Source organism: Xenopus laevis, chromosome 6S, assembly GCF_017654675.1.
Source record: "Xenopus laevis strain J_2021 chromosome 6S, Xenopus_laevis_v10.1, whole genome shotgun sequence".
NCBI classification, from domain to species: domain Eukaryota; kingdom Metazoa; phylum Chordata; class Amphibia; order Anura; family Pipidae; genus Xenopus; species Xenopus laevis.
In genome coordinates, this window is record NC_054382.1 from 104,580,480 (window position 1) to 104,607,170 (window position 26,691).

At 37.9% G+C, this 26,691-nt stretch overlaps 1 protein-coding gene across 3 annotated transcripts; it reads left to right on the forward strand.

Annotated features, from left to right (window-relative positions):
* The first annotated feature begins 725 nt into the window (after window positions 1–725).
* Window positions 726–20,228, forward strand: adhfe1.S (alcohol dehydrogenase, iron containing 1 S homeolog). 3 transcript variants are annotated; one of them, XM_018268539.2, is made up of 15 exons: window positions 726–829; window positions 3,434–3,544; window positions 4,450–4,487; window positions 5,260–5,297; window positions 6,724–6,777; window positions 6,951–7,105; window positions 7,273–7,469; window positions 10,367–10,444; window positions 10,863–10,968; window positions 12,437–12,589; window positions 13,493–13,591; window positions 13,727–13,805; window positions 14,087–14,183; window positions 17,298–17,455; window positions 20,021–20,228. In XM_018268539.2, the coding sequence occupies exons 2-15, from the start codon at window positions 3,489–3,491 to the stop codon at window positions 20,102–20,104; spliced, it is 1,392 nt and encodes a 463-aa protein (XP_018124028.1). In that variant the 5' UTR covers window positions 726–829; window positions 3,434–3,488; the 3' UTR covers window positions 20,105–20,228.
* The last annotated feature ends 6,463 nt before the right edge of the window (window positions 20,229–26,691 follow it).

The window sequence follows — 26,691 nt, forward strand, 5'->3', positions numbered from 1 at the left end:
CAATAATGTACTGTGGTTTGCTTGACTTTTATTAGCATTTAGAATTAATAAACCACCTGCCCTAATCCCCTCTGGTGTTTGTTGTCTACTGCAGAGCCCAGAAAGGTAAAAATAAATACTATGTAAAACAAACATCTATCTAAGTTGCATTTCATAAGTAAATGTATATGTTTCAACTTACATACAAATTCAACTTAAGAACAAACCTACAGACCCTATCTTGTACGTAACCAGGGGACTGCCTGTATAAAATCTAAAGTAACCCCCTGACTGCTTCCAATAAGGGTAAGGCCACACTGAGGCAACTTTGGACGACTATTGAAAACGCATCGTGCGTGTGCATTAGCGCAGGCGACTTTTCATTCTAGCCTATGTGGAAAAACGCTGAGGCAGTTCAGGGAGATAGTCGCGCAAAAGACGAGGCGATTAGTCGCCAGGCGAAAAAATCTCCCTGAATCTCCTCGTGTGGCCTTACCCTAAAACTGTGTAGTACGGGCATTTGGAAGGATTATGCCCCTTAGTTGCTGATCAAAAAGTACCTGGTTATGTATTGAATGGGCTAATTCAGTGTTTATTTATCCACATATACTGTATGAAGTCTTCTGCTGTTCCTTGATTACCCCAGGACTTATTTGTTCCAGTATGCACTGTTACTGGTGTCTGTATGCTGTACACAGTCACAACCCATTTTGAGCAGTGGAGGGTGGGCCTCTCGCAACCAGAATAGATCAAGTTACTGCCTGGCAGGAGTCAAAAGCCGGATAAAAAGAGAAAGTTTTGCACTCAGGAGCCAGCCCTCCAGAAGCAGACAAGGGAGCACTGTAACAGGGTATGTTACACATATACTATTTCATTCAAAATCCAATTATGCATCTTAATTTCTCTGTGAGACTAAGTTTAAGACATATAGTATTGAGCTCAACAGTAGCAATGCTTAGTAGGAAGGGGGAGAGCTCACGGCCTGGAATGTAGCATGACAAGGACACCATACTAATGTCAACTTGTCTGCTATATGAAGTGCTCTTTAGTGTACTCTTATAGAGTAAAACTAAGTGCTTTAGATACACAATGTAGACTCACTATTCTCAGTCCGTTGTCTCCAATCAGTATTCTGCATGCATTAGCGTTTGGGCTCAGTATTATTCAGCATGCTATTAATCCGTGTGCATTGGCATTCTGAGCAGGTTGCTTGTTGTGTTACTATTTGCTAATGTACAACCTGGGCACAGCTATTCCAGACAGGCTTGTGCGTCAGTGCAGTGGGACAAAGCATGACGCACACATTCAGACAGGCTGATTCATTTGATATAAAAGGCTTCAGTATTGATTACACATATGTTAATACACTGATCGATTTGTAGTCACAAGATGATTTATTTTCTTTGTGATTGTTTCATTTTGGAGTTTAGGGCTGTAATTATAGTGTTTCATCACTTCATTCTAGCTTTGTAAAGAAGTATATGGTCATTTAATCTTGTTGTCCAGGTCAGAAGGTTTAGGTTATATAGTAAGTGCTTTAAAGTATAAGCATTTAGCTGTAAGATGCTTTTTGAAATGTAATAGGCTTATAAGCTATTGAGGCATTCAAATTGAAATCAGAAACAGAGCACGGGATAAGACCTTGATCATAGTACAAAAGCAGGGTCAGTAAACTTAGTAAAATTGTGAAGCGCCAGATATGTTGAAAAAGTTGGAGACTAATGTTGACCTGGTACCTAATGATTAGTGATTTATTCATGACCAATGAATATGCTGGTTATGGTGTTGATTTATGTGTAGCAAATTAAATTGTAAAAAATAACTTCCTAGTTGCCATTAAAGACAGCAAAGTAGCCAAAATTGTGCTGTCTGCTGAGCCTACTACCATACATGTTCTAGTTGTCAGTTTCACTGCAGAGAAATCCTTACTCTTTGTGTCTTATTTGTAAGACCAGTTATTGATATATGTCACACCAGAGACGGAACTAGGTGGGGGCGGGCGTGACTGCCGGGAGGGCCCTGCGGGGGTGCGGGCCCTGGCCCAATTGCACCCCCTGCTCCCCCGGTAGTTCCGTCACTGTGTCACACTAAAGATTTGTACTTCATGATGCTTTTAGCTAGTAAGCAATCAGAATATTTTAGAACTTATATGGATGGTTCACATTTAAGTACATTTTCAGTATGCAATAGAATGGCCAATTCTAAGCAACTTTTCCATTGGTTTTCATTATTTATTTTTTATAGTTTTAGAATGATTTGCCTTTTTCTTCTGACTTTTTCCAGCTTTCAGATGGGTGTCGCCAACCCCATCTAAAAAGCAAATACTCTGTAAGGCTACACACTTTTTTATTGCTCATCTTTCTAGTAAGGTCGTCTCCTATTCATATTCCAGTCTCTTATTCAAATCAAAGCATGGTTGCTAGGGGAATTTGGACCCTAGCAACCAGATGGCTGAAATTGCAAACTGGAAAGCTGCTGAATAAAAAGCTAAATAACTGAAAAACCACAAATAATAAAAAATGAAAACCAAATGCAAATTGTCTCGGAATATCACTCTCTACATCATACTAAAAGTTAACTTAAAGGTGAACAACACCTTTAAATTGATTGACGTATGTTCTTACTCTTATGCCTTCCTCAAGTCACCATTACCAGTGTAAGCAGATCATTTGGTTGCTACCAGTCTTGGAATTATAAACTATAATAGTGCCAGTGTTTTAGTTAATAGAAGTCTGGTTCTTCTCCAAAGTTTCTAGTGGGCAGGGTTGATCCTCCAATTCATCTGGTTCTTCTCCAGTAGCTCGTGAGTAACATGTTGCTCTCCAACCCCTTGGATGTTGCTCCCAGCGGCATCAAAGCAGGTGATTATTTTTGAATTCCAGACTTGGAGGCAAGTTTTGGCTGCATAAAAACTAGATGTATTGCCATACAGAGCCTCAATGTAGGTTGACAATTCGCATAGGGGCTACTCAATGGCCAATAACAGCCCTTATTTGGCACCCCAAGAACATTTTTCATGCTAGTGTTGCTCCCCAACTCCTTTTACTTCTGAATGTTGCTCATAGGTTCTAAAGGTTGGGGATCCCTGCTATAGATGAAGCAGACTGGTTGCTGGGGTACCATACAGATATAGGTGGGCAATGAGGCACAGAGTAGTTTCTAGATATGTTTATGTACAATATCTTATTCTCATTGTTTAGGGGCCACCCTAAAAGAATTTTGTAGAGGGGCACCTAAAAGTAACGCTTCTATGTTCCAGCTCTTTGCTGTGCCAACTGTTATGCACATTTAGATTATTTACAGAATCAGCACAGCTGTGAATGTCACTATCAGCAGGATACATACATTAAAAAAATTATATATTTTGTGTTTACTTTTTACAAACATGAATGTCCCTTTGGGCAGGTGTACACACTTCCAGTACATTGCTCAATGCATTTTTTTTTTTCGACAGCAGTGTGAGCACAATCCGTGTATAATCGGTTCCTATACAGAGGTGTTTTATCGCGATGGCTGCCGGACGCGATGGAGTGATCCATTTATTGAGACAACTGCAGCGAGCATCGTAAGTTGTGAACTAAGAAGTGTCCTAAATATTTAGTGGCACTTTGTTATTTCCTAGGGTCACTGAAAAACTATTCCAACAAGAGCAGGTGGGGGAAGATACCTAGATGTACCAACTCCTGCCCACTACCGTCATTCAGATGCACAAGTTGGGGAGAGCTGGCAGGGTCAAGGTTACAAAGAAGCCCTGTACTGTAGCTTGTGGTTTTTTGAATTATTAGGAATCAATGTAAAACAGTATTTGGTAGGCATTCCCCTTTAATGTTGCAAAATGCTGGGTTACTTCACATAAACTGTCAATATACTTAAGTCGGCATAGCATGTCACTAGGGTTATCTTTCCTACAGAAAATCAGCATTTACAGTGGATAAAAAATACCCAGCAAGAGGCTGGATTGTAATGTTATGTATATTCTCTTGAGAAATAGCATTTCTGGTAAAGGCTGAATAATCTCTAGAAATTATTTGTCCCTTAGTTGTTAGAATCAGAAGTATCCCATATCAATAACAGTGAACAACGGATGGATATAGAACACTGAGATTTTCAGTGAGTTCCGAAACTTTCAGTATGTCGGGTTCTGCAACACCTGAGGTTTGATGTAGGTGGAACTTCTGGATAACTAATACATGCCCTGTGTCCCAAAGCTATTTGTTACGGACCTCAAGCCCAGACCTAGAATGCAGAAGAAAAAGACATGGCATAAAGATGTTACATTATCATAGGAGAAGGATGTGTCTATAATAATGAAGTTTATACTCTGCAATAAGAGATACCAATTTCTGATTTCTCATTGATTGATTCTTATCTGAAAAGAAGAGCAGAAATCTTAAAACAGAGTAACTTAAATTTGAACGTTCAGGTGCCAGTGTGAACCTCAGTCAGTTACTTGTTTTCTTTGTGTTTTAGATGCAGGTGTCCGGCTCATTCTCACACTTATTCTCAAGGTATATGGATTTTTTTTTTTAAATGGCAACATGTTGCCCACTAGACTAGTGTGGGAATGTAATAAAAGTTATTCATGGAAAAACTATGTTATATGCAAAAATATTTTTTTGTGTGTGCGTGTGTGTGTATGTTTAATACAATTATGGGACCTTTTATCCAGAATGGTCGGGACCTGGGGTTTTCTGGATAATGGATCTTTCCGTAATTTGGACCATTATACGTCTACCATTAAATCATTTAAACATTAAATAAACCCAATAGGCTGGTTTTGCTTCCAGTAAGGAGTAATTATATCTTAGTTGGGATCAAGGACAAGGTACTGTTTTATTATCACAGAGAAAAAGGAAATCATTTTTAAAAATATGGATTCATTGATTATAATGGAGTCTATAGGAGATGGCCTTTCTGTAAATTGAAGCTTTCGGGATAATGGTTTTCCAGATAACGGATCCCATACCTGTATAGTGCCTTTATCTGGCAGTAGAAAGACAATTGTGCACTTTATAGTTTGTGCCACTGTGCAGTATATGCTCCATACATATTTTTGGTCTTTTTCATGCATTTTTCCACCACAACGTTTATTACAGGAGTCTTAAAAAAAAGCTGACAGGGGTTTCAAGGCTACCTTGAAATCTTGAGGTGTTTGGAAAAAGTTTTACAAATATTTTGGAAGTCGAACTTTATTTAAAAAGCACCAACACATTCTTCAATACTATTATTAGTCATGATTTATACGTATAAAATAAGCTTTTTCTTCTATTCCTTCCTTAGCTCCAGCTACTGCAAGAACAACAGACTATGCATTTGAGGTAAAAATGATTTTATATAATACAGAATAGCCATGAATATCCTGTTAATTATATCCTTAGAAATGGTGCTTAGTGATGTCATCAGTTATAATCATTGCTCAGTGATGTCATTTCCGTCTCATGTCTCAGTGGAACATGTGTATTATAATAAATAATGGATATTAGAAGTCGCCTCAGAGTTTCATGACTTGTTTAAAAGCACAAGGTCGAATTTAGCCTTGGAACTCCTTGGTAACTAATAATATCCTTATATTTTACAACAGGGGGTACGTTATTTTCTAAACAATGTCAGGTAACAACGAATGACAAAAAAACATTTTTCATTTATAATTAACTTATATTTGAGGTATTGTAATAAAAAATATTAAGTTTATCCATAGCCATACCATAGCAACCAATCAGTTGTTTATTTTCAAACAAAGCTGATCAGTATATGCTACCTGCTGATTGCTATGGATTTCTAGACAAATAGCAAACTTTTATAACATAACCATTTTAGTTTGATTATTCAAGTTAGTGGGACTCATTTATACATTTCGCGCAGGACAGATTGGTTCACACAATGAATATATTTGCCCTGTGCCTGTTTATATTTATAAAGCTGAATGAGAGCGTGCAAACAGATTTCCGCAAAGACCCGTCTCATTTGTGATCCATTTGTGAAAATCTATTCACAATGCGAATTCACAAAAGCAGTTCAATATTATAGCGTTCAGGAAAAAGCATGGGCAAAACAACCATTTGCAAATAAATTTGCGCTGTGCGAACTTTATAAATGACCCCCACTGGGGCTCATTTATAAACTTTGCGCAAGGCAAATTGGTTTGCACAGTGAATATATTTGCCCTGCGCCTGGTTACATTTATAAAGCTGAATACTAGTGTGCAAACAGAATTGCGAATTTTTTTTCACACTGCGACAATCTATAAGAGCTTTTTAAATATGGCAAAAATCGCAAATTGCAAATATTATGTGCACACTCTGTATTTGAATTACGCCACAACTTTAGTGGTGGAGAAAATATTCGCAAAACAGTTTTGCAATTTGCGAATTTAAGTTACTGTCAATGCAATTTTCGCACACAACAACCTCGCACACTGGGCGCACACTCTCTAAAAACCGCTCTCATTTGCGAGCCATTTGCGAAAATTTATTCTCAATGTGAATTCACAAAAACCAGAAAGTGCAATATTTTAGCGTTCAGGAAAAAACATGGGCAATACAATGATTTGTGAATAAATATGTACTGTGCAAACTTTATAAATGGCCCCAGTATGTTTTATGTAATAATGCATCAAACTTGCATCTCCAAATTGCATTTAAAAACATGCTTTGCCCAGGTTCTGTCCTTTACGTAGTGACCTGCACCAAAGGCCGAAAACAAGATATTCATCTATCAGTATAAATATATTTCTTCTCTTTGTAGATGGCAGTCTCAAGCATTCGATATGGAGAAAATGTTACCCAGGAAATTGGCATGGTAAGACCTTATTTTCAGATGGCAAGAATTTATCACAACTGAATAAAGTATCCAATGGTAAAATGTAGTGCAGACATTATATTAAAGAAAACCTAGTCAAGGAAGGATTTCTTTCTCTCTCTCTCTGAAATATTTTCCTCCTCTGTGGGACTGTTTGTTTCTCTGTTGTGCAGGACTTGCAGAATTGGGGAACCAGGAATGTCTGTGTGATGACTGATAGGAACCTTTCAGAGCTCTCCCCTGTAAAGGCTGTATTAAATTCACTAGTAAAGAATGGCATCAACTTCAAATTATATGACAGTGTTCGGGTGGAACCAACCGATAAAAGGTATTGTTTCATGTTTTAAAATTTGCGGTTCTCCAAATGTCTTTGACTGATGTGTATTGAATGCTCTAACAGCCAGAGTATATATTGAAGAGCCTTATGATTGTGATGTTAAACAGGGATGAATTTCCAGCAGATTTTGACATGGTTGTGTGTTCTCCTTTCTACAGCTTTATGGATGCTATTGAGTTTGCTAAGAAAGGACAGTTTGATGCCTTTGTTGCTGTTGGAGGAGGTTCTGTAATTGACACATGCAAAGCTGCCAACTTGTATTCTTCCAGCCCTGATTCTGATTTCCTGGATTATGTCAACCCTCCAATAGGGAAAGGCAAAGCAGTGACTGTGCCTCTTAAACCACTTATTGCAGGTAAGAACAGTGTATCTTACTCCATAGCCCAACACCCTAGTGATTGCATATTGAACACAAAGGTTTGTCTGCTTTCAGTTAAACCTTGTGACTTGTAAATGAATGGAGTCTGGTTACTGAAATATACAAATCAGCAGATGGAAATTAAATTCAGTCTGTAAAGTTGCAAGTAATAGTATAATTTGGTGTTGTTGGTCATTGGATAAACTTAGACTTAATGGGGTTGTTCACCTTCCAAACACTTTTTTCAATTCAGTTGTTTTTCTGTTCCCCAGAAATAAAGACTTTTTTCACATACTTTCCAATATTTATTTTTTACTGTTTTTCAAAATCTAAGTTTAAAGTTGAATTTTCGAGTCTCTGGTGTTTGAGTCTCAGTAATTCAGGTACAGACTCTAAACTGTTACAATTTTGCAACACTTAAGCTCCCCATAGATGCAACGATTCTTCTTGCCGAACGACCGATTTTAGGGAAGTCCGACCAATCTTTCGAAAATTATCGTGCGGTTAGTGGGATTCGAATGATCGTACATCTTACGATTTTTCGGCCGACATCTGCCAATTGATCGGCCAAGTCAAAAAATCTTTGTCGGTCCCAGTGCAATCTATCTATGTTTGCAGGGCCAAGCAGGCAGCTCCCCTTTGTTTTCCTGGCAAATTGGTCTTTTTAGTTGATGGTAAATTCGTACGATCGTACAATCGTTCTGAGAAGATCGTGGTCTCACGATGAGGATCTGATCTTTTAAAAATCTCAACATCTATGGCCAGCTTTACTCGATACATTTCTCAGCAGCATCTCTGGACTATTAGCAACTATTGTATCGATTCTAACAGCTGCCTGTAATGAAACCCAGAGATTCTGCTCAGCAGGGACACAGAAAAGAAATGTATCAACTAAATGTATCCATTTAGAACAGTTTACAGGGTCGGCGACCCCCCTCCCAGAGCTGCTTTAGAAGGTGAAGAATGACATTTTACACTTCAATATTAGAAAAACTGTCACACATAGAAAATAGAAAGTCATTGGAAAAAATCGGTGATCTATCTGAAAACAACTAGTTGTTTGTAGGTGAACCACCCCTTTAAAGAATGAAAACCATTGCAATTGCCTCTGCCTTCCATGATGGCTAAATGGTTAGACAAACAATTTGCTGACAGTCATTAACAGCGCAGCCATTTGTCAAGGACATCACTAGTGATTGTCTGGTGTCTCATTGTCTGTTATTTAAAGTAATAGAAGCCACAATGGGGCATTGATGGTTGCAGGAGTCGCATCATGAAAAACGTAATGCATATATAAATAAAGTGTTAAAGTACTTTTCCATCCTTGGCATAATTATAAACCCTCTACTAAAGTGTATCATTGCTATATTAATTTAACACAACTGCAACCATTTTTGCTGAGACACAAACCAGCCAAATTGAGCATAACTCAACAGCCAAGGGTGGATTTGGCCCTGGGCTGGTTAGAAGCCCCAAAACGGTGCAGCATTTCTAGCCTTATGCTGTGCAGAACCTTATTTTTCATTTTAGGGCAGTTCTGTTTCACAAAACTAATGGAAAATGTTTTTTTTAGCCCTATGTCTTTGAAGGTTTATATTCATCCTGGTCATGATATACAAACAAGTAATCTTGAAGATTTCGCCATCCATCTGAGCAGCTTCTACCATCACATTTCTAGTCCTACATCTCAAACAATTACCACTTTCCTGCATGAGTTCTGTGGCACCATTGGGACTAATCAGAATACTTTGAAACTTGGCATTAGTTTTGCACACTCTAATTAAAAAAATGATTTTGTTGCAGCAGAAAAGTTGGTACATTGAGACTCCTGAGACCGCACAGGGACCGACACCTACATCTGCTAAAATTAATGAGATGAGTTAGAAAAGTGACCTTTATAAATGCTTGACTTCAAACCTCAGCATGATAAGCGGAATCAGATTAAAAGTGATTTACAAGTTACTTCTGCTAATGGCATTCATTCTGTTGAACTTCAGCAAATAATACATGTCCATTTATTGTAGGAAAATATTTAAAGGAACAGTTACACATAATGCAGAGTTAATATTTTTAACTAGGGTTTTATTTTTAACCTAGAACAGTGTTTTTGAAGTGTTCTACAGGATCCATATGCCATTGAAGGTCTTTATTATGGGTCCCACAGCTGCCACAGTCAGTTCTAGCAACAGGTTTAACCCTCCCCAGTCTGCTAACCTCACACATCAGCCCCTTTAACAGAATAGCTCCCAGTGCCATTTCCTAGCAAATTTTAATACATAGGTTCAGCAGAGTTGGTCCCCTAGTAAAGCCCACAATTAATAGGGAACATTAGACTATAGGCCTCCTTGGAATAAGAGTTTATTGCTGTCTGGGATATATATGTAACAAGAGCAGGGTGGCAGATACAATAATGTTCTTATATGCCTATAATCTTTTTGTTAGTAGAGAGAAGCCCTAACCAAATATTAGTCTAAGGTGGTATTATGTCTAGGAAGTGTGAAAAATGTCAGTTGTAATGTAACTATAAATTTTAGTACAGAAGAGTAACCTGAAATACTTTATTTAAAGCGGAGGGGAGATCTATATTGTACATGGAGACATATATGCTCCATATTTAAAATGACGACATTCTTTACATAATATTATATGACATCCTATTATCCTGCAACAGTTCTTATCCCTATTAAAGGGCCAGCACTGATATGGTATAGTTATATACTTTATAGTTAAAGTATAAAGAAAAAGCAAATTGTATAGTAATAGATTGGTGGGGCGGTGATTTTATGCTCTGAAGTCTGCATATGAATAAATTCGTCAAAAAAATGTCAAAGTGATGGATTTAATGAAAAAGAACATTAAAAGTGTGAACTTGTAATGTGAACTTTATCTGACAGTCCCAACCACATCTGGAACCGGAAGCGAGACAACAGGAATTGCTATATTCGACTATGAAGAACTAAAAGCCAAAACAGGTGCGTGTTATGCATTTCATTTTGTTCCTTTTTCAAGATGGACTGCTATTCAGTTTTAAATTGCAATCTAGCTACTTGGGTCCAAATGATTCCCCAAACTAGGCAGGGCTTTGAAAGCCAGACTCGGGGAGGAACAGTAGATGGCCGAAATAGAAAAGTATGGAATAGTGACTGGTCTGTTGTGCTTTGCCAAGAAATTTGCTGAAAAATTTGCAAAACTATGAAATTCATTGGAGTCAATAGGAAAGCAAATTTACATTGTGCTTAAAGGAACACTAACACCAAAAAAATGAGTGTTTTAAAGTAAACACTTCCATCAGGGGCTGGCTGCGCTCTGCACCTCACGCTGGATTAAATATTCATGAAATAAGTATATGTATTTATACTGATTGATAGTTACACTTGTTTTCTGTTTTAGGTATTGCATCTAGAGCTATTAAGCCCACTTTAGGTTTGATTGACCCAGCACACACACTTTCTATGCCTGAAAGAGTAGTTGCAAACAGCGGTTTTGATGTATTGTGGTAAGTATTATTATTATTATTGTCATCGTCAAATTACACAGCGCTTTACATCAATGTATAATGAACAGGGGTCTTTTACAATATATTAAACAAATGAGAGTTGGAGAATAACAATGGGATCAGCAGACCCTGCTCACAAGAATTTATAATCAAGGGACATGCAAGATTTGAAGCATAAGGAAGGTGAAAACAATTGGTAATTTATGATAAGATAATTCTTGATCAATCACATATTTCATGATCATTAGTAACACGTTTATAAAGTGCCAACATATTCTGCAGCACTGGACAATAGAGGGGAGCACTCACCAAACATATAGATTACATATACAAATACCGACTGATCGTTTGAGATCTGAATAATTAAAAGGAGTAAAGTGTAGGTAGGATTTCATTTATTTGTTTGTAATGCAACAGATATCCATATTGTACAGATCTATAAAGACAACATGTCTGCTTATGGCACAAAATATCTATGCGTGTTTGCTAGGGTAATTTGGGCCCTAGCAACCAGACTGATGAAATTACAAACCAGAGGGCTGTTGAATAAAAAGCTGAATAACTCAAAAAAACAAATAATAATAAATAAAAAGCAATTGCAAATTGTCTCAGAATATCACTCTCTATACCATACTAAAAGTTCATTTAAAGGAAAAGAAGTAGCTAGAAATATTGTACATTATGTTTTCGGCTTCTGGGAAGATCTGTGCCTCTGAAGATGCCCCAGTAGCTCCCCATCTTCTTTTCTGCTGATTCACTGCACATGCTCTGCTCTCTGTCAGTTACTGAGTTTAGGGACTGACTCACAGTATACATATAAATGTCAAAATATAAGACTTATTGGTACTTAATACAGATAATCACTACATGGAGGCTCGGAAACCAGTGCAATTAGCATCAAAATTTAATAATCAGCCCTGTAACATCAGCTTATATCACAGGCCAACCTCATTTTCTGCTTGATAATTAGTGACGACCCCTAAGCTTAGATTCTCAACAGCTGCTCAGAGCCCACTGAGCATGTGAGTGTCACAGACACTTTCCAAAATGGTGACCCCCCCCTGTAGCAAGTTTGAAGTCCTGACTCGTTGCTGCTATTGAGAAACTGAAACTTTAGGCTATAAAATATGGCATTTTAGCCATATTCATTTTTAGGGTTTAGTTCTCCTTTAAAGGTGATCAACCCCTTTCATTGTAGGGAAGATGGAGCATGAAACATTGGTAGCAGTTAAATCATAGTTACCTACTGATGGAGTCATCTGAGTTAAACAGCACTGCTGCAATTAAAATGATTTGTTGTTTTTTTTAACATGTTGGTCGTCAGGATGAAATAATTAAATATAGGTGTGTTACTCTTTATCTGGCCAAAGGTGACATTTCTACCATCATTTTCGTTTTGCTGGATCATGTCCTGCTTATGGTTTATAGAAATGGAGGCAAAATAAAGATTTTCATGTGTTTCTTCCAGCCATTCCCTTGAGTCCTACACTGCCCTTCCATATAACATGCGCAGCCCCTGTCCTACCAACCCAATTAACCGTCCAGCTTATCAGGGGAGCAACCCTATTAGTGATGTTTGGGCTAAACACGCCTTGAGGATCGTAGCCAAGTTTTTAAAGAGGTAAGCTAGCTTTATTTGCTAATCAAAGCAATCGTATATGTATGAAGCCATGCTTTCCTGTAAGCTAATCTTCTTGCTCCATCTTTACATGGATGTAATCCTCCATCATTTCAATGACCTCCCTTCACATTCACTCTGTCTTCCTTCCTTTACATTAGAATTAAACTTCTCTTGTTAAAAAAAACTGTTTTGTTTTTTTTTGCCTATCAGCGTTGGTGTATTTTTTTTAAGGAAATGTAAACCCTTTAAAAAAATAAATGTAAAAGTGCTTTTTTTAAGAATCTCTTTATTACACATTTGTTTTTTTTTGTCTAGGTTTCTACAATGAATTCATTAGCAGAAATGAACAGCAGGTGGCACTATTGTTGCTAATTCTTTTTTGGCGCAAATTCTTTTAAAGCCTAGGATAAAATATATGAAAATATAAAATATAATTTGAATTGCAAAACATTTTACATTTTCCTAAATAGTTTTTCCTATACTCTATACCTAATGCCGAGGGCAGTGTTTGACTGGCCCACCGGGATACCAGGAAAACTCCCGGTGGGCCAAGGTGTCAGTGGGCCCTCATGCTGCTAAACTTTTGGCCTATTTCATGGTCATTCCCTATTTCTATGAGAACAAAGAGGCTAAATAGATGGAATAATTGATTAAAGTATGTAAAGAAAACAGACTAGGAGAACAGAGGTTGAGGAGATGAAGAATAATAGTACTGAGAGTTGGCCCCTGGTCTAAGGTTTTTGGGTGGGCCCCTGGTGTCCCAATCCGACACTGGCTGAGGGGCAATATTAAAATGATGCATTCATAACAGACTATAAAGCCCCTTGCAGGGCCACCAGTTAGACAGCACCGCTCAACTTTTAACTTGCTGTTCCTCTTTACAATATATAATTTGATCGACAGAGCCGTAAGGAATCCCGATGACCGTGAAGCTCGGTTCGCCATGCACTTGGCAAGTTCATTTGCAGGAGTAGGCTTTGGAAATGCTGGGGTACATCTTTGGTGAGTCCCATATAATAGCCATCCGATATTGTCTGTAGGTTTGGAGGTGCAGCCATTGAAAATTGTTCGCCTTTGTATTAAGTTATCATTTTAATATTTTGCCCAGCCATGATAATATGGTTCTACTATTTTCAGCCACGGAATGTCGTACCCTATTGCAGGACATGTGAAGACTTACAGAGCCAAAGATTACAAAGTGGATCATCCATTAGTGGTAATTCTATGCTATTGTTACAGTTAAGGTGTGTGTGTGTGTGATGCCTTGGATGTATGTAGCTCTGAGCCCCTCGCTGGACCTTTTGTGGGGCCCCCAATTGTGTACAACAAAGTCAGGTTATAGCACTGGGGTTCTGTAGGCAAGCAGCAGTTTAGCCAAAGAACTAAGCAGAGAAGATGAAGAAGATAGTGATTATAGCTAACGAAGCAGAGTTCTAATCTTACCAGTCATAACTATGTATTTGCCATTAACGTTTTTTTGTTGTTGTTTTTCTGTAGCCCCATGGCCTTTCTGTTGTTCTCACATCTCCGGCAGTATTTTCATTCACAGGATTAATGTGTCCTGAGCGACACCTGGAGGCAGCAGAAATTCTGGGTAGGGTTTCCTCCTCCTCTTTTCTTTTAAGTAATTTTTAGTCATTTGTATTGATTTTTTAGAATGTTGGAACCTGTTGTACTAGATTTGTTTTTTTTATGTGGAGCCAATAAAGAAAGAAATGCTGTCAATATTTAGGTCACAAATCGATAATCCAGTTAATAGGCTGTGCCTCATTGAGGGGCCTATTTGTTAAACCCCAAATTTTTCTGGTCGAGTTTTTAAAGGGGAAAAAGTAAAATTTTTAGAGGGGGAAACAGAGCCGTAACTAGAGGGGGGCGGGCCCTGGCGCAGAACATGCAGCCAGGCCCCACCCCTCCGTACGGCCAGAAACGGCCGCATTAGAACAGTGGCGCGAGCTGCCGGGGGGCCCTGAGGGGGTGCGTGCCCTGGCCCAATCGCACCCCCCTGCTCCCCCGGTAGTTACGCCACTGGGGGGGAAAAATCTGTATATTTTTCAAAATGTATTATGCTCTGAAGCTGCAGCCAAAACCAAATTCAGGTATAAGTCAGATGGCCACTTTAACAATTGGAACATCTTCTTACCTTCAGTATTCTCAATAGTTTCGGGCTGTTTGCGCTGGTTTTCATTTGATAATCTGATAAATTTGAGTTTTCAGGGTGACAATTTGATAAAGTTGAGTTTGTTTAGCAAAAGTTGCACAATTTCGAATTGACGCATGATTTTGTCTCAACTTTTTGTCATCCTGATTTTTTTGAGAAGTTTTATTGGTAAATCAAGGGGATTCAGGTTTGGAGGTTTTTTCTACTTTTTTTTTTTAATAAAGTGAGAATAGAAGCCTGGATGTGCCATCTCCATGGTGGCTTCCTAGGGCTGATAGATGTGTAGAAATGCTTCAAAGGGTGGCAATCATTATGGGCCTTATAGTGCTAGACTTAGGGATGAATGTTCAGGTAATTAACTCAATATGTGGCTAAAACACAGCAAGTCACTTAGTGGTGCTCTGTTGCTCAATTTCTTACTTTTAAAGGGGATCTATTGCGAAAATGAAAATTTTATATAATCTTCATTTGCTGAAATAAGAGACTTTCTAAATACAGCCAATTAAAAAATCTGTACCGGCAAACACCCTGCACACAGAGAAACTGGATTTCCATCAGCGTTGGTTATTTTTAAAGAGTTTTAAGACTGAGCACCTAGGTGTAAGGAGCACCCAGTGGTCCTCTCCTCTTCGGCGCCACATGCAAGATGACTGTGCCCAGGGAATAAAGATGCCATGTTGCGGGGTAGTGGCGTGCCAGCGTCAACACGCACCGATGTGGAGTCAAATTCAAAATAGATGGCAAAGTGGTTGATTCATTGCCTGTGAATAGGTTCTACTTTGGATGTTCCTGTGTGCGCATTTCTTCTTCTGTGGACTGATTCTTGATCCTGACCTTCGACTTTTTCCCCTGACTGCAAATCTCTGCTGTCAGTACTGACCTTCTGCCTGGATACAACCACAAACTTGTTTACCCCTTTGGATATCCTGCTTGGATCTAGTTACCCTTAGCTTCCTCCTTGGTCCCTACTTCAATATTGGAGCCGGCAGGTCCTGACACTGGGTTAAGGGTGCAACCCCCCCCCCCCCCCAAAGGATGCATTAGACCTAACTGTCAATCAAAAACTGACTCCACCTACTGCATGAAGACAAAATGAAGAGAGACAGTTTGCTCAGAGAGGGGATAGTGAAGAGTAACTTGATTGTTTTATAAATTGAACAGAATTTTTAATTGATTATATCTAGAAAGTTTCTTATTTCAGCAAGTTGAAGCTTATATTAAATTTCCATTTTTGTAATAGATCCCCTTTAAGTAATTACTTCCTTTGTGGCTGGTTTGAAAATGGGTATGGGATCCATTATCTGGAAACCCATTATCCAGAAAGCTCAGAATTACGGAAAGGATGACTCCCATAGACTCCATTTTATCCAAATAACCCACATTTTAAAAAAAGAATTTATTTTTTTCAATAATAATAAAACAGTAGCTTGTACAAAATGACTGGAGGGTTCCAAGCTAGGCCTAACTACATAAAGGGTGGCAGTATTTTCAATTGTATGACCAGATTTAATAATTGAGTAATTCTGTATATTCTGCCTTTATTATAGCAATTATTCCAAAAGGTGTTGATAATTTTACACTGAATATGTTAATGAGAAATAAATTGCCTGTGCCAATTAGATTTGCTATGAGTCTTCCAAACTCACAATCCTCATTTTATTCTAAGAAAGTTCCAAAAGGTTCATGATATAATCTTTCAAAAATTCCAATTAGTAAAAAAAAAAAAAAAAAAAGGGGATAGTTCATTATTTTAAAGTTAAAAATACAGCCAATACCCTTCTTGGTCCTTGTGGATTACGGTAGCCTTAGAAATCACAGCAAAAGCTATTTTTGAACACTAGGGGGGCTATTTATCAATGGTCGAGTTTCGAACTCTTTTATTATTAACTTTAATAATAATAATAACTCTATTATATTGAATAAATTTGAAAGTACTCACAACTCGAATGGAAGGTTATTTATGATAAAACATGAACGTCTAACATTCGATCGAATAGGAACGACCCGAAAATCCAAATTCAAATCGAGATTTTCCTCTGAAAAAAAAAACTCGAATATCAGGAAGGCTATTAACATCAAATGGTTTAACGGACCTCTGCCATTGACTTCTACATGAAATGTCACATTCTAATTCAAATTTGTGTTGGTGGTTTTAAATTCAAAATAGTGAGTTTTGACCCAAAAAAATCTGAAAGTTCTAATTTACCAATCTGCCCCTAGGTGTCCCCAAATACTCACAGTTGAACAGCCAAAATGTCAATAACATTTCCTTGTCAGCAAATTATTTTCTTTCAATATGTTAAATATATCTTTTGGATAATAATGGTATCCAACTTTAATAAAAGAAAAAGTCTTCTGCATTTACATGGCCTTTTATCCAACTTAGCAGAAAAATAAACGCTTGTAAATGGCAGATTCAGGTCTAATGTAGAGTGAGTATGGGGCAATGACTATTTATAAATTCAAGCAGTTTTGAGGCCAAATTAAACCCAGTACAAGCTTCCTCCTTATTTTTGGAACCCACAGTCAAACCTTTATTTCTTTATGTAGGAGCTGACCTCCGGACTGCCAAAATCAAAGATGCTGGGCTTATCCTGGCAGACACGCTACGGAAATTTCTGTATGACCTGAATGTTGATGATGGTTTGGCAGCTGTAGGATATACTGCTGAGGATATACCGGCCTTGGTGAAAGGAACTTTGCCCCAGGTATGACGAAAACGATATTTAATTTGGCACTTTCATGTCTGTGATACAAACATCATTAGAATTAAGAATGTTCAGCACCACAAGCTTAATTAACTCTTTAACCTACTGAGATTTTTAGCTCTTCTTTGGCAATAAATAATCAACTGCAAGATGGCAGCCCCTGTCCTAGACAAGCTAATAAAACAAGTACAGTGCTTCAGCTAATCTTAATAATCTTCTATAGTGCAGGTATCGGATCTTTTACGCAGAATGTTTAGGACTTGGGGTTCCTGCTAAATGAAGTTTTTTTTGAGTAATTGAATTATAATGTACTATTGCCCTATACTAGTAAAAACTAGTTTGCTTCAGAAAGAATACTATAGTTTATATAAACAAGCTGCTGTTTAGCTTGGGGGCAGCTATGCAAAGCTGAAAAAGAAGAAAATGCACAGGTTACATAGTAACTAACAGATTAGCTCTGTAGAATCCAATGGGATTCTACAGAACTTTTCTGTTATCTACTATGTAACCTCTGCATTTTCTTCTTTTTTCAGACTGAATTGCTGCCCCCATGGCTACAAACACACTAGTTTTACCAGTGCAGGGCAACTGCACATTATAATTTAATTACTTTAAAACACTTTTACTTTTTAGTGTTACTGTTCCTTTAAGGGTCAGGGCACATGCTCAGATTCGGGGAGATTAGTCGCCCTGCGACAAATCTCCTCTTCTTCGGGGTGACTTATCTTCGTCGGGATGGCACTCCGAGCGATTTGTTATCTGAAGTCGTCTGAAGTTGCCTCACAGGAAAAGTTCGGGTGACTTAGGAAAACAAACCGATTTACATTCTTTCCGGCGGCAGGCAATTCGGGGAGATTAGTCACCCCGAAGAAGAGAAGATTTGTCGCCGGGCGACTAATCTTCCCTGAATTTGAGCGTGTGCCCTGACCCTAAGGGATCTTTACATACTTTGGATCACCATAGCTTAAGAGGCCCATTTATCAACATTCTCATTTTAGTGGATTTAGAGGTTTTTTAAACCAGATATAAAACTAATTTTCTCTAAACCCACAAATGCCTTGTCATTTATTAAAACATCGGAATATAAAAAAAGAATGAGAAAAAATGCTGAACGATGCGCTTAAAAAAATGAAATCCTCTAAAAATTACAGTTTTCTGGACAACTACTAGTGAAAAAAATCAGAAAACATCTAAAAGTTCAAATGGCTAAAAGTCCAATAGGGTCAGTGTATTCTATAGAACCTTGACTACTTATACTTTGCGAAGTTTTGTATTAGAGATTTTTATGGTTTTGACACTTCATTTTATAAAGTTTAAGGGAAATTTTTAATAGGTATGCACCGAATTCAGGATTCGGTTCGGGATTAGGCCAAGATTCGGACTTTTTCAGCAGGATTCGGAATTGGCGAATCATTGTGCCTGGCCGAACCGAATCCTAATTTGCATATGCAAATTGTGGGGAGGGCGGGATTTTACATGACTTTTTGTTACAAAACAAGGAAGCAAACCAATTTTTTTCCACTTCTTCCTTTCCTGCCCCTAATTTGCATATGCAAATTAGGATTCGGTTCGGTATTCGGCTGAATCCAAAATAGTGGAATCGGTGCATCCCTAATTTATAAAAAGCAATTTTCTAGAGAAAACATTCGATTTGTGTCAAACAATTGAAATGTGAATGTCAGCAAATAGGCTAAACCATTTAAATATTAAATAAACCCAAAATAATTTTTTGCCACCATAATCGATTCATTCAGCTTAGTAACTATAAATTACAAGATACAGGCACTTCGTATTTTTAAAAATTAGAATTATTTGCTTAAAATGCACTGTGTCTTCCCATAATTTTGTGCTCTCTGGATAACAGTTTTCCAGATTCCAAGCATCCTATACCTGTCTATTTATATGCAGAGCAGTGCTCACATTTAATGAAACTGGTTCTGGATATTCCATTTCAGTTTAGTCATTTCTATCCTCTACTAGTAAAAATTATCTACAAAATTAAAGATAAGTCATTTTTAAGTAAATATATCTGCATTCTTAAAAACAAATATGTTAATAAACAGGTGGGGTAAACATTATGAACAGTTTCTCACCCCCTGTGCCCTCTGAGCAGCTTGCAGGGCACAGTGGCCTATTTATGATATTCCCAGTATCAGTTCCTTCTAGGGTGCACTAAAGCCAGAAGTGAAAAACAAGACCCACACTCCAACAGAAAAAACTCCAAAGCAAAGCCTAATGCTGGAAGCCAACGGCTACGAGCCATGAAGGCACGAAATGCATAAGGCTTTGTTTTGACATGCTGTTTTATAAATAAAGACTTTTTTACTTTTCTGCTTGACTTGTCCGGGTCATTTTCACCGTATTCTACTCCACTAACTTGAAGGTTTGGGACCTATCCAAGCCCAACATCAATTTTAGTAAATTTTGTACTGCTCCATTGAATTGGGAATTTACTCTTCTATAGTGCACTAGAAGTAATATATACTGTAAAAAGTGGCAGAGAGTTCTCAGCAGAACGAGTGAATGTAATGGCCTCCATGTACTAAAAAATGTTTTTTTTTTAAGCAAGGGAAAGTACAGATAAAAGCTGCAAATGTTCTCTTCGTTGTAGGAACGAGTAACAAAGCTGTCTCCTCGAGCACATTCTGAAGAGGAACTAGCTGCGTTGTTTCAGGCTTCAATGAAACTTTATTGATAATGTGCACATTGGTTGTCGATCCATTCAAGAACATGCAAGTAAAAATATTACCTCTAATAAAATTGGGGTCTTGTACATGTGAGTTGTCTTTTTTTGGGTAGAGGGTTATGCAATCCCTGAACCTCACCTTAAAGGACAAGGAAAGGCACAAAAGTAAAATCCCATTTTTACTTTCTTTAATGAAAAAGAAACCTATCTCCAATATACTTTAATTAAAAAATGTGTACCATTTTTATAAGAAACCTGACTGTATGCAGTGAAATTCTCCCTTCTTTTACTGCTGTGGATAGGAATTGTCAGATGGTCCCTAACTGCTGAGCAGGGAAACAATCATACTTATGAACAGCAGGGGGAGCCCCCATCTTACTTCCCAGCCATGCAGAACTCAAGCAGCTTTGTTTATGATGATCCCTAAGCAGCCAGACCACACTGAGCATGTGCATGGTCAGGGTCAGGCTAAGATGTTTAACAAAGTTACAAGATGACAACCCCCTGTGGCCAACTTTGAAAGTATAAATCATTTGTTTGATTAGGCTTGTGGTGCAGTAAGTTCATGTTTATATTTAGTATACAAAATACAGCCTTTCTAGCCTTATTCTATTTTAGACTTTCCTTGTCCTTTAAAATGAAAGGACAAACATAATGGTTATGAGGCTACCTAGCCAGTAGGATTATTAACTCTGTCTATGCATAAGTCATCCCTAGGAAACCTTTATAGTCTGTAGTTTCTTGCCTGTAGGTTTTCTCAGTCAAGGCTATACAAGACATGTCTCCCAAATCCTTCTGGTGCTCACAATGCTCTTATCCACATTCTTAGAATGTGCAAATGTACAAATTGGTTTCCCTGAAAAGCTGTGGATTTTGAACTTGCCACCCTCACCCCCCTTTTACTCACAACAATGTTACAGACACATACAAAATATTGAAAGACAATATGGGTATCCAGAACTGCAAACCTCCCTATATTTGTTTCTGTTTAGATGAGAAATCCTGTCCCTACACTACTTTGGACCCCTCTAGCTGAGCCAGCCCCACAGTTCGGGAACAACTACTGTAAAAAGTAATGTCTTCCAAGGGCGGTTTTATACCACAATTTCCCCAAAGAATCCATAAATGTCTTACCTAACACTTAGGGGGTTATTTATCAAAGTCCGAATTTATCTCAATATTTTCTGAAAAAAACTCAGACCAAATCCGCACAGGTTTTCTGGGATTATTTATTAATACACTTTCCCGATTCTGATTTTCACGATTTTTCCGGATTTTTCATCCGATTTTCAAGATTTTTTAGACATTTTTACCCGAAAACTCAGAATTTTGCCCAAAATCTTCGAGGTATTGCCAAAAACTCAGCGCACATCAAAAAATCATTGGGACTTCTCCAATTGATTTATATGCAACCTTGACACGTCTGAGATGCCGGATTTTCAGATTTGGACTTTTCTGTCCTCGGGGCTTAATAAATTCCGGAAAATTAGTGATTTTTTTAAAAGTCAGATTTTATATAAAAAAAATCTTGAATTTTTCGTGATTTTTGCATTTGGAGTTTAGTAAATAACCCCCTAAACGTCCCAACACAATAAGCTTGAATTTTCCAACACCATCTTCTATGTAAGGATATCTTATCCTAGCACTGTAACATAGTTGAGAGTTTATCTTTCTTTAAAAATCTTACACTAATTCTAGTACCAGAACCAGCTTTTCTCTACCTTGCTGGTAAGGCAATCAAACTAGGCTTAAACCATAAACATTGCAATTTTTTGTAGGCCCCCTGCCTCCTTTGTTTCATTGATGCTCCTGTGGGACAATCTTTTTCTTCAGGATTTTTCCTCCCTTCTCTTGTTCCTGAACTACAAATGCCCCTGTGACCAGTCATATAGTACAGTGGGGACTACTGGAAATAATGGGACATGAAGAAATCCCTGGCTTTTAGTAGCCTGCTGATGGCTGAGAGCCTGGATACTTTTCTTTAAAATGTGGTAGTATACATTTTCCGGCAAAAATCAGCTGACACTGGCACTTGTACTTTCAGCCAGTTCTTATGGGGACACACGGAGGGTGAATTTTGTTCCCAAGTATTCACACTAATACAAAAAAAGGCCCCAATCTCCAGATCATTCATTATCTTTAGTTCAATGACCTATGCATGGAAGTAAGGGGGAATAAACAAAAGAAAGATAATTATACAGTAACTTGCATTGCATACATTTCTAAAGAAAATGAAAAAAAAGTTGGAATAATGGCCCTTTAAGAATTGGAACAATGGGTTAAAGGGATTGCGAAATTTTTTACAATGGAAAAGAGGAACTGCAACAAGATATTATCAGTGTAAATAATATATATATTTATTATATATAAAGTATATAAACAAGCCAGGCGCCTCTGGCGTGTTTATACAAAGACACTGTTGTTTTTGCTCCCGTTCCATATTGCCTGATGAAGCAGGAAATGCCTGTGAAACGCGTTGCAATACTGTTTTGTGAATAAACTATTATTGAAAATTACCACTTTCGTTGGTGTCTGCTTGGAGGAGGTATGTTCATTTCTACCTCCTCTGAATTACCCATTGGGTTTTTAAGTGCTTTTAGCTATTTTTTATCCTTTTGGCGCCTCTGTTTTGTCTTACTACTAATGTATCAGCCTGTACAACTGATTCAGGGAGAGAATTCCACATCTTCACAGCTCTCACTGTAAAAAAAACCCTTGTGAATATTTAGGCGGACCCTCTTTTAATCTAATCAAAATGGGTGACCTTGTGTCAGCTGGAAAGACCTACTGGTAAATAAAGCATTAGAAAGATTATTATTGCAGGTAAAGTTGCTGTACCGTGTTAGCCAGTAAAAATGTTACAGAGCAACCCTTTTAAAATAAAAAAAATAACAAAAGTGGTATAAAGGTGATACCTTTATTGGCTAACTAATATAATCATAGCAAGCTTTTTCAAGCTGATCAGCTTAATTATAGCATACATCTACAATTAATTTGCTGGACTCTTTACAATATGTGAAGAACTCCACCCATAAGACTTCTGCCCTCTCATTTCCTAACATTACCTCCTCCTGTATATAAGCTTTTAAATCCTGCCTAAGAAACAGACATACCCCTCCTCCTTTTCTATTGCCTCTGTCCCTCCGAAACAAAGTATAGCCACAGTCAGACTCCTTGCATTTGTAAACATACATTTAATACTGGCACCATATTGAACATATGACATGTGGTCCTCCCTATCCTTAACAGTATCCCCAGCCAAATCTCCTCCCCCATTTTCCCTTTCTTTGCCCACTATCTCATCTAACCTGTCTTCCACTGAATCCTTTACTGAACCCTCCCCCCCACACCTAGTTTAAAATCTCCTCCAACCATCTAGCCATCTTCTCCCCCAAAACAGCTGCACCATCATCATTGAGGTGCAGCCCATCCCTAGCAAAGAGCCTGTAGTCGACTGAGAAATCAGCCCAGTTCTCCAAAAACCCAAAACCCTCCTCCCTACACCAATCTTTCAGCCATGCATCAATCTCCCTAAACTCCCGCTGTCTTCTTAGCGTTGCTCGTGGCTCAGGTAATATCTCTGAGAAAGTTACCTTGGAAGTCCTCGCCCTCAACTTTGCACCTAGTTTTTTTAAATTGTTCTTGAGGACTTCACCACCTCCTCTAACTTGGTCATAGGTACCTATGTGTACCAAGACTGCCAGGTCTTCCCCAGCCTCCCAGGGTGCTCTGAGAGTCTGCTCCATACACGCCATTTTTCGCCAAAAATGGTGAATTTTTTGTTTTGGACAAGCTGCCCTACCCTTCTGTCCCCTACTTCCCCTCCTGACTGTCACAAACCTTCCTCCCTCATTAGCCTCCACTGCCCCTTCTCCTCCCCCCACTCCACTATCCCCTGCCAGTGGTTGCTCTGTGAGCTTCCTTTCCTCCCCCTCATTTGCCGCTGCTCTCAGTGCTGCAAGTTCACCCCTTAGAGTCTGCAGTTCAGATTCCAAGATGAAAACCCACCGACATCTCTCACATGTAAATACTGCATGGAACTGCTGCTCCAACACCACATACATGTGACAAGACACACACTGAGTAATACCAGCAACCCCACTTGCACTCATATTTACACTGGGTACCTACAGTCTCCCAAATGCAATTCCTCACAAACGCCTTTTTGGTTTTAAACGCTGCTTAACACTTAATTCACATGCAACGTTTAGATCACATGCAACACTCGCTTAGCAGCTCCAACACTCGCTTTGAATTCACAAAAGTCAAGATTTCAAACAAGAGCACACAAAGCCTGATCAGAATTAACTCCTCCCCCTTAATTAGCAGAAATAGGGAAACAAAAATGCTGTTTGCTACCAGGAGTACAATAACAACCCCTTATTAACTTTTTTTTTTTTTTTTTTTAAATGTTCCCCTTAGAAACTCTAAAGCTAAAACACAAAAAGAAAAGAAATGCAATTAATGTATCTACGGGTTTACCCCAAACACAGAAAAGAAAAAGCTGTTTGTCTCAGTCAGATAACTCACAGCAGTCAGTTATTAATATATGTTATTTACACGTTTGCACTTTTTTAACCATTTGAAGCTCATTTGTTTTGGGTGCGCTCATGTCTAGGACAAAAGAGAATTTCTTTTGTCTTGATTTTGCTTCCTTGGATATTTTTAATAATAAGTGGCCAAACATATGACCTTTATGTACCCGCCATATTTAAATTGACATAACGTACATAAGTACGTTAACAAAGTTCCACTAAAAAGAAAGTAGCTTTAGAGAAAATTCAACTTTTTCTCTGACCAATTTTCGCTGGGTTCTTGGCCCATGCAGCCTAAATTGATGTGGCATCTCAAAGACGGATTTAACAAAGAAGACTACGATAGCAATACAATGTAATTATACTGCTATATTTCTTCATCTAAAACATACTGGAGATAGATTCTGATTTTTTTTCATTTGTGTTTCAATTGTATTACTTTCCATTTGATTCCAAAAATACCTGTATTTGCAGGTATGGAAGGATTAATTAAGGTCATTCTATGAACAGCAGGGGCTTTGTGAGCTCTGATACAGGTATGGGACCTGTTATTTAGAATGCTCGGGACCTGGGGTCTTCCAGATAAAGGGCTTCCATAATTTAGATCTCCATGTCTTAAATCTAGTAAAAAATCATTTAAACATTAATTAAACCCAACAGGATTGTTTTGCCTCAAAAAAAATCTTTTTTCAGTTATTTTCATATTGTTCACCATAAACAAAACTTTTTTCAATTGCTTTCCATCTTTTATTTTTTACTGTTTTCCCAAATTTTAAGTTAAAAGTTTAATTTACACTTCGATATTAGAAAAACGATCACAAATAGAATATAGAAAGTAATTGGAAAAAGTCTTTATTTACTTTATTGTGCCGAGCTGTCATTGCAGACACACACACACACACACAAAAAAAAAACACTTTTAATTTGGTGTCTATATTTTAATGACAGTATTATCTTGACTCATGTTGAGACATTAAATCCCCCAATAAAACACAAGCCCCGATCAAACAGCAATGGCTGGGGCGCTGATCTTGTTATGCGTAGGTAATGGATTTGTTGTGATCACTTGAATGAGCAACAATGGGAAGATAAACAATTCCTTTGTAGGACAGGCAATTCTCCATCTGCTGAGGCTGTTTAGTGCTCAGGGGAGACAGGCCAAGAGCAGATGAACACGCCAGCCAAGTCTAATGCTAATGGCATCAACAAGAAAAGCTGGACACGTGTCTCTATAAATCAAATTGTAATTGAGTCTCCGGGTCACATTTCAGACTCATTGTTAGATGTGCACTATTGTCACCAACAAAGGAAATGTCGTGACATGTTAGATTTTATGGCCCTTTGTATTCACAGGTACAGTAGCTGCACTGTAGTATTCCACCGGTCATTAATGTATTTTTAATGTTGTTATTATTATTATTATAGTTCTGATGGACAACATAGATAAAGAACACTTATTAACTTTGCCATACTGCTCCATCATATCTTTAGTGGCAGGCTAAATATAGAAATGGGAAAAAATAGAGAGATAAACAGACACACCAAAATATGTATAAAAAGATTTACTTATAAAAATACCACAAGTTGACAAAAAAGGTAAACCCAACCAACAGCTGCCCAAATAACAGGCCATTAAGGTCTCACTAAATCAGTGCTTAGTTTGATTTAGACAGTCAGCCTTTGGTACAAAAATCGGAATTCTTCTGAGTAGTTCAATCTAAAAAACCCACCCAACTAGAATCCACGATTGGAGCTTATTTATTATAAAAAACACAATTTTTCCCTGAATCGCTCAATTTTTTCAGGCTTTTTCCCTGAAAGTCCGAATTTTTCAGAATTTGCTTGAAAAGTCTGAAATAGTCAGATCTTGGGGCTAATTCCAGCACAGACCATATAAACTTCCAAATAGGATAAGGACCTCTCCCGTTGACTTATATACAACCTTTGTAGGTCTGAGATGCCAGATATTTGGATTCAGACTTTTTCCATCTTCGGGGTATAATATATCTCAAAAA